General features: G+C 40.2%; 1 protein-coding gene across 1 annotated transcript in view; it reads left to right on the plus strand.

The window, feature by feature from the left end:
* The first annotated feature begins 3359 nt into the window (after positions 1-3359).
* The window catches only part of LOC126458477 (protein lin-37 homolog), a 43148-nt gene continuing 33793 nt past the window's right edge, over positions 3360-12714 (plus strand). The window contains exons 1-2 of the mRNA XM_050095574.1: positions 3360-3526; positions 4283-4436. Of these exons, the coding sequence (XP_049951531.1) occupies positions 3505-3526; positions 4283-4436 (176 nt within the window). The 5' untranslated portion in view covers positions 3360-3504. The remainder of the gene's footprint in view (positions 3527-4282; positions 4437-12714) is intronic.

The raw sequence follows: 12714 nt of genomic DNA on the forward strand, positions 1-12714 counted from the left end.
TTTGGTTTGAGTGTGGCTGTCTCCAGTTCTGTTTTATCTTATTTTATTTACTTTTCTGATCTGTTCGTTCTATCTCGTGAGATTTTTTTAAATTTAAAAACACTTATTACTTATTTTAATTATCTGTTTCCACGAATTTCTGTTTTAGTTTATTATATTTATCTTTCCGATCTGTTCGTTCTATTACGTGAGATTTTTTTTTTAAAGACAAAAAGCACTAATCAGCTACTGAAGCATCTTTATCTTCTATGGGTTGCAGGGGTTACGACCCCTGGGGAGGTGGGTGGGTATTCATGCATGGCTGTCTTCACTTACACGTTGTAGCTACGCAAGGCGTCTAAATTTGTTTATATTTAGTTTGCCCCCCACCCAAAACACCCCATTTCCCGCGCTTGTCCTGTTAGTGTCATTAGGCTTCTTGTGGAAAGTGTGTGCGTTTGTTTTTGTTTCCGCCATATTTGTGACGTCATGGGTCAAAGCAGACGGGTGGGATCGGACGCTTCCGTATTTCCCTCGCAAATCTAAAAGACAGAAACGACTAAGCACAAAGTTCGCTCCATTTGTTTTGTTGTTGTTTCTGATATTTGTCCCGTTCGGGTTTACTACTAGCGCTACAGCGGCCGAGGTGGTAACTCGTTGATATTCGCTGACTTGTACGGTTGACCGAAGCGGGGAGGGTGGGAACGTAGCAGCACAGTGCTTCATCGAAGATGTTCGAAATTTCACAATACAAACGAGTATCGATACAATCAATGAAATATTATGCAGAAGCGACACGAACAGTAAAATAATCTAAAATTTCAAATCGACGCACGAATGTAGCACATTTAATCTCACAAACAGAAAAATTCCGAAGTTGGTTTTTACATGTAAATAAACATGCACATGGCACGGACGTTTACTTAGCTGATTCCTTGACAACTTCTACACTAACGTGCCGAGGATGACCACTGCAGCGTTAGTTTATCTCAGTCAAAATCGCAAAATGTGCTGCACCAAAAAAAGCACTTTTGCCAACATCTATCTACATCTGCTCCTATACTCGGAGAACCATTGAGAAGTGCATGGCAGACGGTAAGGCTGTAACAGTTATTAGGGCTTTTTTCCGTTCCATTCACATTGGAGCACGGCAAAAACAGATTGTTTAAATGCATCTGTATATACTTTGATTAATCTGCTGTTATCTTCACCATCCCTATTAGAGCGATATATAAGGGTTGTAGTATATTCCTAGAGTCATTTAAAGAGTATGCCAGCTCCATTGTTTCAACATCTGTGACGTTCTTCTGCAGCTCAAACAAACCGATGACCATTCGTGCTGCCCTTTTCTGTATATGTGTAATTCCCCGGCAAAGCTTTTTTGGTATGGGTCCTACATACTTGAGCAATTTCTAACATGGGTCGCACGAGTGACTTGTAAGTAATCTCCTTTGGAGACTAATTATATTTCCATATTATGTATGGTACCTATAAACCGAAGTCTGTTACCTGATTTACCCACGCCTGAGACTGTGATCGTTCTACTTCATAGCACTACTAAGTGTTACACCCAAGAATTTGTGTGAGTTTACACATTTCAAATGTGACTCAGTAAGATTATATTCATAGAATACTACAGTTCTTCATTTTGTGAAGTTCACAGTTTTGCATTTTTGAACATTTAAAGCAAGTTCGTTATCATTGCACCATTTTGAAACCTTATCCATACCTGACTACAACAAATCGATGTCAAGGGTATTGGGTAGCAGTTTAGTGGATCACTTTTGCTACCTTTCTTATAGACATGTGCGACCCGTTTTCTTTCAACTATTGGGCCCAGCTTTTTGGTCGAGGTCATCTAAGATAGCTTAGAGTTTACAGAGGTTCCAACTAAGTCGCAATAATGTGTAGAATCTGATAGGAATTCCATCGGGCCCTGGGGCTTTGTTCAGTTTTAACGATTTCAACTGTTTCTCAGCGCCACTGATTCTCATATCTGTTTCACATATCTTTTCGGTGGCACGAGAATTAAATTGGGGCCATACTCCTCGGGTTTTCCTTTGTAAAGGAACATTTGGAAAGCATTTTTGATTTTACTTTGCTACTCTCAATTTCAGTTCCTGCCTCATTCATGAGTGACTGGACGCTAAGTTTGTTGTCCCTAACAACCTTAACATATGACCAGAATTTCTTTGGGTTCTGCGGAACATCGTTTGACAACACTCTGCTACGATAGTCACTGAAGGCTACATGCAATGCTCTCTTGACTGCCAAATGTGTTTCATTCAGTGTCTATCCATAGCCCTTTACTTCGGTTTATACCTTAGTTATGCAGTGGTCTCCATGTCTTCATAAAATTTTTTACACTGACTATATCATGGAGGATCTATCCCATTACGAAATGGCTTACTGGGTACATATCCATCCAGTGCACGGTCAAATATTCTTTTAAACTTGAGCCATAGTTGCTCTACTTGCTCCTGTTCTGAGCTACGAGTTTCAAGTGTCTCAGCGAGATATGACATTAATGTTTCTCTGTCTGTTTTGCTGAACATAAAAACTTTTCTGTTTGTTGTAGTTGCCCTTTGTGTTTTGGTATTTATTGTCGCTATCACTGCCTCTGCTCACTGATCCCAGTTCCGATGGGGACGTCCTCGAACAGATCAGGTGTGTTTGTTGCCATTACATCTGATATATTTCCATCACGAGTGGGGTTCTGAACTATCTAGTCTAGATAGATTCCAAAGAAGGGATTTAGTAATGTTTCACAGCTTGTCTTGTCACACCCACGACACATTACCCCGAGTGAATCTTGGATGATTAAAGTCTCCTCTCACGGTTACAATATCGTTAGGGAATTTATGTACGAGCGAACTGAGGTTTCCTTTTAAGTTTTCCGTTACCTTAGGAGATGAGTCTGTTGATAGACATGAGGCCTGTATTACACTGTTTTGCCGTTACTTGATACTACAATATTACATGCAGCTTCAATTTCCGCAGCAACTAACGATAATACGTAACGTAAAGTCACACATTTAATAGTATGTTTAAAAACGCATTAATACATATATTAAAGAGCATTTTGTACTAAACTAATACAAGAGCACAACAATTCGCACGTCTCGCCTGGCATAAGGCTGTCAAGAACCGGCAGTCAGTGACACATCTCACAAAACAAATTATGGAGGCACTATAATATTCTTGTTTGTGAATATTTTATTTTGAAATTTGGATTTACTTTCTCCTCAGGCATCAACCGTTGTTGTTCGTTTTCATGCACTGTGGGACACGTTCAAAACACGCGGTGTGCAGGTGTTTTTAAAGGGTAATATACGCAGCTAACCACCAGAGGGCTCTGTTGCAAATTCAAAATAGAGACACGTTCGAAAAACACGGTGTGCAGATGTTTATAAAGAAAAGAATAATAATCGCAGCAAACCAGCAGAGGGCTCTGTTGTAAATTCAAAATATTGACGGCGAAAGTAGAGCTGCCGCAACCCGAAGCTAGTTGGAAATAGTGTTATAATGAAGCGACGAGTGCGTGTTGGTACGTTATTTGATAGTGCAATAATATCGTCGATGTATCTACGAAAACATTTGTGTAGTTTGAAATCTTCCGTAATACTTTAGTATGATAAGCTGTTGTAGCATGCTTGGTATAAGCAAAATATCGGGACTTATCCGTGTGAGTGGTGCTATGCAGACCAAGCGCGCGGTAATTCTACAAAAAATCCGCCTGTCCTTAGTTTCAAATAACTTAATCATTTAGTTATTGCCTTCAAGTGTATGTTCGCTTGACGATGTTTGCGAAAGTGTATCAAAGAGACAGTTATTTAAAAATACAATTTGTGATATATTGTACTGCATGTGCATTGCTATACATGTAGTGTTTGAATGCTCAGGACAGAATCTTCAACGAAATATGTGGAGAGAGGGACGATTCAGTTTGCAGAAAGCCTATTATGGGAACTTCGCAATAAGGAAATCCAGTGCCTCCGCCTTATATACTTCCCAGTTATTGTAAAGAAGTGAAACTGTTGAGTCCAACTATTGTTGTTAAGTGATGTGATTTATTATCTTTTCAGTTCAGTGTTGTCTGACGATTTTTTGTTTACATTCCCCTCCAGTGTCTAATTTTAAAATTATAACTGATGAAATAAATTTAAAATTTGTATTTACAAGTATTTTCTTACCTTCCATACTGATGTTCTTGTTTTTATCAACACCTTACTTGAATAATCACAACTTTGGTGGTATATTGCTTTCTCTAAAGTGCTTGACACTTGCGTTTTATATTTTATAGGTGGTGAAGATGTGCTAAATGCACGAGATCGTCTCAAGGGAGCCCTGCAGGAAGTCTTAGAACATAGTGACGAGTCTTCAGTATCAAGCCAGGATGAAGGAATTCAGTCAGACTCCTTTGCTCGAGTCAGTGTCCCAGTCAAGAAACCAACAGTGTGAGTAAACATGTAAAAGCAGTCTACACAATCAGACGTAAGAGGCTAACTGATTCTCCCAAGTAAGCCATGGAGCAGTATACAAGGTAAAGTATCTGCTCCTCATGTTATGTTACATTTACAGACTAAAAACATATAGAAATATATTTTAATTCAAATAGGCCGTCATATTTTCAGTTATAATGCAGAGTTGTACTGCACCACACATTACAGTTTATGATTTAGAGAAAAAGAACTTGTAAATGAAATGAATTAGTTTCAGGAAGTCTGTGTTTTTCTTGATTTTCTTAAATGAAACAAATAAGTATGTTTACAGTATAGTACTGTAATAATGTCATGGTCTTTATCCAATAATTGTACGTTCTTGTACATTTCTTGGTCATTGGCCTATCTAAAAAAAAATACATAGTCATTTCTGTGTAATAACCGTAAAACCATTCAGTAATCAAGAAAAATTACATGTTGTGCTATTATTATTATTAATATTATTATTTTTGGTAGCCATTTTGATGCAATACAGTTGATACGTGTTGTATCTTTACACATAGATATTGTTAGTTCTTATACACTAAAGTTGAGAGTACATTAAAGTTTGCTTTTCTGAGGGATATGATAAGTAAGAAATAATGAACTATAATGAAATTACAAATTGTTTTTCAGCAATGATGTCATCATCATCTCAGAAATTTGATGAGAAAACATATTTAGAGGGTAGTATGTCGTTACAAATTCTGCAGTTTCATTTGCTAAAATATTACTTGCTGTTTTCTTTTCTTTAGTAGTTCCTGATGCAAGTTGATTTGGATGCAAAGAACTAGATACTACTTTTATACTGTAATTGACAGAAATCAGTGGCATATTTACAGTTCTCTCTCTCTCTCTCTCTCTCTCTCTCTCTCTCTCTCTCTCTCTCTCTCTCTCTCGCTTTTGGGGGGGGGGGCGATGCCTTTTTTTTTACTGGGTTTACATTTAATTAGAAGTTTAATTACATTTATGAAAAATTTGGAGAAGGATTTAGAGTTCAGAGAGAAGAGATAAAGACTTTGAGGCTTTCCCATGACATTGTAAATATTTCAGAGACAGCAAAGGACCTGGAAGAGCAGTTTAACAGAATAGACACTATCATGGAAGGAGGACATTAGATGAACATCAACAAAAACAAAAGAAGGAAATGTAGTCAAATTAAACAAGGTGATGCTGAGAGAATTAGATTAGGAAATAGAAATTTAATGTAGTAGATGAGTTTCGTGATTTGGGCAGCAAAAACTTTCAGTTATAGACCCCAACTAATCTGCCAGTCACATCAACCACTGAAACAATTTGCAGGAAATTTTCCCCAATCTTGAGAGCCAGGGAAATATAATGAGCACAAGGAAAGAGTTCCTCTATTCCAGTAAAGTCACAACTTTCATCTGCAAGAACCGTGAAACCTTTGACATCATTATTGTGCTGAAAAATCTTTCCCAGAAGCAATTTCTTGATGCAACTGATGATCTTATGTTGGATTGGGACACTAAATGTCATTATCATATTTGCCAGTTCCTTCCAAATTTGCTTGTACGTTTTCATCACCTTTCACATGACATTTTAGAATGGAGCGAAATTTACCCATGTTCTCATCATCGTGTTTGTCAACTTCAGTAGATTCGCCGTGTCCCCTTAATGTAATCTCGTGATGTCAACAAAGAATCTCCACCTCCATGATAGATACTGTGCAGTTTCTATTTTTTTTCCACCTGCTCCACCAAGCCGTGGTCCAGGCCATCTTTTGTCTTGTTCACCATCATGTGAACAAAATTGTCACCATTGATTACAGCAGCCTTACGGTAAGTGTTGCTCCCATGGATGTTGAAAATTTAATAGCATGCTTCCGCTTTGAAAACTTAGAGGTTACCAGGGATCCAACATTTTGATGACTATCTTAACTTGAACTTATCTTAGTGAAAAACGCACAATACTTACAGAAGGCCCATCCTCTTTGGGAGAGAGTACTAGCCAAAAATATTTTGGGAAAAATTATAAATTGTGTTGGGCACAAAAAGGCCTTGAAAATGTTGTAGCTTCATGTGGTGTTCATCTTTTTTGTTATTTGATTGCATTTAATCATGTATGTCATACTGCCTGGTGATGGAGTGTCAAAGCTTGATGTGTCAGTGAAAGAAGTTGATTTTCCTTCAAGATCTGGCAAAGGTGATTGTGAATTAACAATGATACTTCTAGTGTTTGAGAACTGCAGAGATGGGAACAGCGGTGGATCATCCATTTTCCTGGCCTGAGAGGACAGAGTTTCTCGTAGTCGAGGTGTTTTGGAGAAGTAGTTTAAAATATCTCCACTTTTTGTTTTGCGATGCATTGTCTTAGCTCTCAGAATCAGGATTACACTATACTAGCTTTGCTAACATTGGTATTCGCAACACTTTTATATCTGTAATTTAACATCTGCTATGCAGAGAATCGTGTGTGAAATAAACTAGAACATTTCCTGGTCATTGCATGCTCTGACATTGTCTCCACCACCTCTGTAGTGCACATTATTTCTGTACTCGTTAACATTCATTTATGGTTACTGTAATATGGTGAGACTGAGCTTGTAAACTTTGTGTTTAATTCACCACTGAAGTTAAACTGATATGCATTACTAAAAGAAATCTGGAAACATGTAATGTTACTATTTAAGGGAAGTTGGAATGCCCTAGCCCGACAGTGTTAAATTTAGTGACTTAGCTTCCCTGTATTTCAAGAACCACTGTAGCCATTGACATGAAAATTTTACAGGACATTTAACTGTATTATGATTTGAGTCGACTGAACTGTGATAATTGCATTTCAACCACTGTTTTCGGAAATACGATTTTTTAATTACATGGTTAAAAGTTTGTGTACTTTTTTGTTCGTTATTGTAAATAATTTTAATTGTACAGGGTGTTCAGAAAGTCTCTCCACAGTGCCATATGATTGTTAGCCACACGTGCCATATGATAGTTCACCTCCCTGGCTTACTTCCCTTCAAGTGGAGTCTCCTAACATTCCACTGTTTCGTTTATCTCAGCCAACGTCAGTAGTATCATTGGTGTGTGTCTTTACATGTTGATGTGAATGTTTAAGATTAGCTCCTCTGTTCGTTTGTTTCGTTTTTGTCATTGTTAAAATGCTAACCATTGAAGAATGTGTGTTTTTAGTCGAACAATTGTTCAAAGCTGGCTGTAAACACAGTTTCAGTTTGTCAAACATTTAATTCAGTTTTCCCAGAGACAACACTCCCACATCGTGATACTGTGCAAGATTTGATTAACAAATTTCGAAGTATGGGTTCAGTGACAGGTGGACCAAGAAGTGGTCATCCCAGCGTTTTGTCTGAGTTTAAACTACTCGATATTTCTGATATAATGTCCATGAGGTCCGAACAAGTCAGTAAGAAAACTCGCCCAGGAAATTGGTATTAGTGTTGGAATGGCCCACACAGCTGTAAGGAAAAAATTAGAACTTCTCCCATACAAAGTGACAGTCGTACAAGAACTGAAAAATACTGATCATGGCAAGAGACTGCATTATTGTCAATGGTTCAAAAATTTAGTTCAACAAAACGGAAGAGATATTCTTAACGAGATATTTTTCACTGATGAGGTGTAGTTTCATTTATCCGGGTACATGTGCTCACAAAATTCTCATATGTGGAGTACTGCAAATCCATTGTGTATTCATGAGGAACCACTTCATTCTGTGAAAATAGGAGTTTGGATTGCAATTTCTAGACGTCAGATTGTGGGTCCCATATTTTTCAACAAAACAATAAATACACAATGATACTGCAGTGATATTCTGTACCCATTCATAGGAGAACTTGTGTTATGTGAAATACTGAATGGTTATTTTCAACAAGATGGTGCAACCGTGCATACAGCTCACATTTCAATGTCATTGCTTGCTGATGTTTTTGGTGATCACATAATTTCACAGGAACTTTGGTGGTCTCCACAATCATCTGACCTAACACCACGTGACTTCTTCTTCTGGAGTGCAGCGAAAGCAACTGTCTATAAAAACCGTCCAAAATCCATCGATGAATTGAAAACTGCAATATCCACTCTCACTGCTTCTGTTACAGAATAAATGTTACCGCTTGTGTTTGGAAATATGATTAGACGAATTGAATTGTATATTCGAAACAGGGGGGACACTTTCAACATTTAATGTGAAAATTTGTATGTAAAATTGAATATTCAATAAAGTAATAACTTGTATTTCCCTGAGATTCATTTCGATATATTCACTGCAGCATACGGCACACGCGGCTAACAATCAAACGGCACTGCGGAGAGGCTTTTTGAACACCCTGTATGTAACATTATGTTCATTTAGTTCAGCAGACTCAGGATATGTATGTTATTACTCCCTGAAAATTTGAATACCCTACTCGAAGTGGTTTCTAAGATTTAGGAGAAAATGAAACAGAAAACGTAAATTTTGAGGAACAGCTTCTAAAGTTTCAAAAGACTGTAACTCACTTAATATATGCTTATTTTTATTTTATTTTTAGTCACTCAGAAGCACCCTGCACCATACTGTATATTATCCTCTTGATCTTTTTCAAAGTTTTTTCTTCGTTCTGGACTCCTTAGTGGTCAGTTGTGCTGCATACTCTGCTTTATCAATGCGAACTTCGTCCATCCATTCAAGTTTTCTGATGCAGTTTGCTCCAGGATTAATTTCCATATGCTGTAGCACTTTCAACCTACTAATGTTACCATCATTAAAGCAAGAACGTCATCACTGACCCCTACTTTAGTATCTTCATTCCAACAAAAACATTATTTGGTAAGCAAGTCCATATAAGATTATTGAACGGCTCTTTGGGATTTTGAGTAGACCATGCAGACACTTCTCCAGTAATTCAGGATTTGCCAGGTCTCTGTAAATAGGTTTTATCATATCCATGACTGCTGCTGGGATGGAATGTTTATGGCTGTATGAACTGTTTGAGTACTGGGCATTGCGGCAACTGCACCATGAATCAGGTCCAGGAGAACAAAGGTGGTGTAGAGGTTTTTCATCAGTTGACAGTTACTTTGTTTATCAGGCGACAGTGCGGAACTGTATCGAACACCTTCCGGAAGTCAAGAAAAATAGCATCTACCTGGGAGCCTGTATCTAATATTTTCTGGGTCTCATGAACAAATAAAGCAAGTTGGGTCTCCCACGATCGCTGTTTCCGGAATCCATGTTGATTCCTACATAGTAGATTCTGGGTTTCCAAAAACGACATGATACTCGAGCAAAAAACATGTTCTAAAATTCTACACCAGATCGACGTCAGACATATAGGTCTATAGTTTTGCGCATCTGCTCGATGACCCTTCTTGAAGACTGGGACCAGCTGTGCTCTTTTCCAATCATTTGGAACCTTCCGTTCCTCTAGAGACTTGCAGTACACGGCTGTTAGAAGGGGGGCAATTTCTTTCGTGTACTCTGTGTAGAATCGAATTGGTATCCCGTCAGGTCCAGTGGACTTTCCTCTGTTGAGTGATTCCAGTTGCTTTTCTATTCCTTGGACACTTATTTCGATGTCAGCCATTTTTTCGTTTGTGCAAGGATTTAGAGAAGGAACTGCAGTGCGGTCTTCCTCTGTGAAACAGCTTTGGAAAAAGGTGTTTAGTATTTCAGCTTTACACGTGTCATCCTCTGTTTCAATGCCATCATCATCCAGGAGTGTCTGGATATGCTGTTTCGAGCCACTTACTGATTTAACGTAAGACCAGAACTTCCGAGGATTTTCTGTCAAGTCGGTACATAGAATTTTACTTTCGAATACAACGCTTCACGCATAGCCCTCCTTACGCTAACTTTGACATCGTTTAGCTTCTGTTTGTCTGAGAGGTTTTGGCTGCGTTTAAACTTGGAGTGAAGCTCTCTTTGCTTTCGCAGTAGTTTCCTAAGTTTGTTGTTGTACCACGGTGGGTTTTTCCCGTCCCTCACAGTTTTACTCGGCACGTACCTGTCTAAAACGCATTTTACGATTGCCTTGAACTTTTTCCATAAACACTCAACATTGTCAGTGTCAGAACAGAAATTTTCGTTTTGATCTGTTAGGTAGTCTGAAATCTGCCTTCTATTACTCTTGCTAAACAGATAAACCTTCCTCCCTTTTTTTATATTCCTATTAACTTCCATATTCAGGGATGCTGCAACGGACTTATGATCACTGATTCCCTATTCTGCACATACAGAGTCGAAAAGTTCGGGTCTGTTTGTTATCAGTAGGTCCAAGATGTTATCTCCACGAGTCGGTTCTCTGTTTAATTGCTCGAGGTAATTTTCGGATAGTGCACTCAGTATAATGTCACTCGATGCTCTGTCCCTACCACCCGTCCTAAACATCTGAGTGTCCCAGTCTGTATCTGGTTAATTGAAATCTCCACCTAAGACTATAACATGCTGAGAAAATTTATGTGAAATGTATTCCAAATTTTCTCTCAGTTGTTCTGCCACTAATGCTGCTGGGTCGGGAGGTCGGTAAAAGGAGCCAATTATTAACCTAGCTCGGTTGTTGAGTGTAATCTCCACCCATAATAATTCACAGGAACTATCCACTTCTACTTCACTACAGGATAAACTACTACTAACGGCGACGAACACTCCACCACCGGTTGCATGCAATCCATCCTTTCTAAACACCATCTGTACCTTTGTAAAAATTTCGGCAGAATTTATCTCTGGCTTAAGCCAGCTTTCTGTACCTATAACGATTTCAGCTTCGGTGCTTTCTATCAGCGCTTGAAGTTCCGGTACTTTACCAACGCAGCTTCGACAGTTTACAATTACAATACCGATTGCTGCTTGGTCCCCGCATGTCCTGACTTTGCTCCACACCCGTTGAGGCTGTTGCCCTTTCTGTACTTGCCCAAGGCCATCTAACCTAAAAAACCGCCCAGCCAATGCCACACAACCCCTGCTACCCGTGTAGCCGCTTGTTGCGTGCAGTGGACTCCTGACCTATTCAGCGGAACTCGGAACCCCACCACCCTACGGTGCAAGTCGAGGAATCTGCAGCCCACAGGGTCGCAGAACCGTCTCAGCCTCTGATTCAGACCCTCCACTCGGCTCTGTACCAAAGGTCCGCAGTCAGTCTTGTCGACGATGCTGCAGATGGTGAGCTCTGCTTTCATCCCGCTAGCGAGACTGGCAGTCTTCACCAAATCAGATAGGCGCCGGAAGCCAGAGAGGATTTCCTCCGATCCATAGCGACGCACATCATTGGTGCCGACATGAGCGACCACCTGCAGATGGGTGCACCCTGTACCCTTCATGGCATCCGGAAGGACCCTTTCCACATCTGGAATGACTCCCGCCCCCGGTATGCACACGGAGTGCACATTGGTTTTCTTCCCCTCTCTTGCTGCCATATCCCTAAGGGGCCCCATTACGCGCCTGACGTTGGAGCTCCCAACTACCAGTAAGCCCACCCTCTGCGACTGCCCGGATCTTGCAGACTGAGGGGCAACCTCTAGAACAGGACAAGCAGCCATGTCAGGCCGAAGATCAGTATCAGCCTGAGAAAGAGCCTGAAACTGGTTCGTCAGACAAACTGGAGAGGCCTTCCGTTCAGCCCTCCGGAATGTCTTTCGCCCCCTGCCACACCTTGAGACCATCTCCCACTCTACCACAGGTGAGGGATCAGCCACAATGCGGGCAGTATCCCGGGCAACCACAGTCGTAGTCCAATCGGGGGATGCATGGGACGAGCTGGCCGTCCCCGACAAACCCCCATCCGGACCCCCACAGTGATGCCCATTGGCAACAGCCTCAAGCTGTGTGACCGAAGCCAACACTGCCTGAAGCTGGGCGCGAAGGGATGCCAACTCAGCCTGCATCCGAACACAGCAGTTGCAGTCCCTATCCATGCTAAAAACTGTTGTGCAAAGAACGTCTGAACTAATCTGCAGAGTGCGCAAACAAATCGACACAAAATTTAAATGGTTATTAAAATACAAGATTGCCTAGTAAATGCAGTAATGCTGCTACTTGCGCACTGCTGACACACTGCTCGGCGGCGGAAGGAGACTACGCGATTTTACACTATTCAGGTACTAAAACGCGATGCTACAACTCTCAAATACTATAATACGCCCTAGATTTATGAATTAAACAATGCAAGTACCAAAAACACGCAAAGAAATTAAGAATTAAACTATGTAACAAATGAGTGAGCGAGGAGTATACGACTTGCTGCTTATCCAACGGCGGCAGGGAGCACACTGACTGTGACCAACCGACACTGGCC

Source organism: Schistocerca serialis, chromosome 1 (assembly GCF_023864345.2).
Source record: "Schistocerca serialis cubense isolate TAMUIC-IGC-003099 chromosome 1, iqSchSeri2.2, whole genome shotgun sequence".
Lineage (NCBI taxonomy): Eukaryota > Metazoa > Arthropoda > Insecta > Orthoptera > Acrididae > Schistocerca > Schistocerca serialis.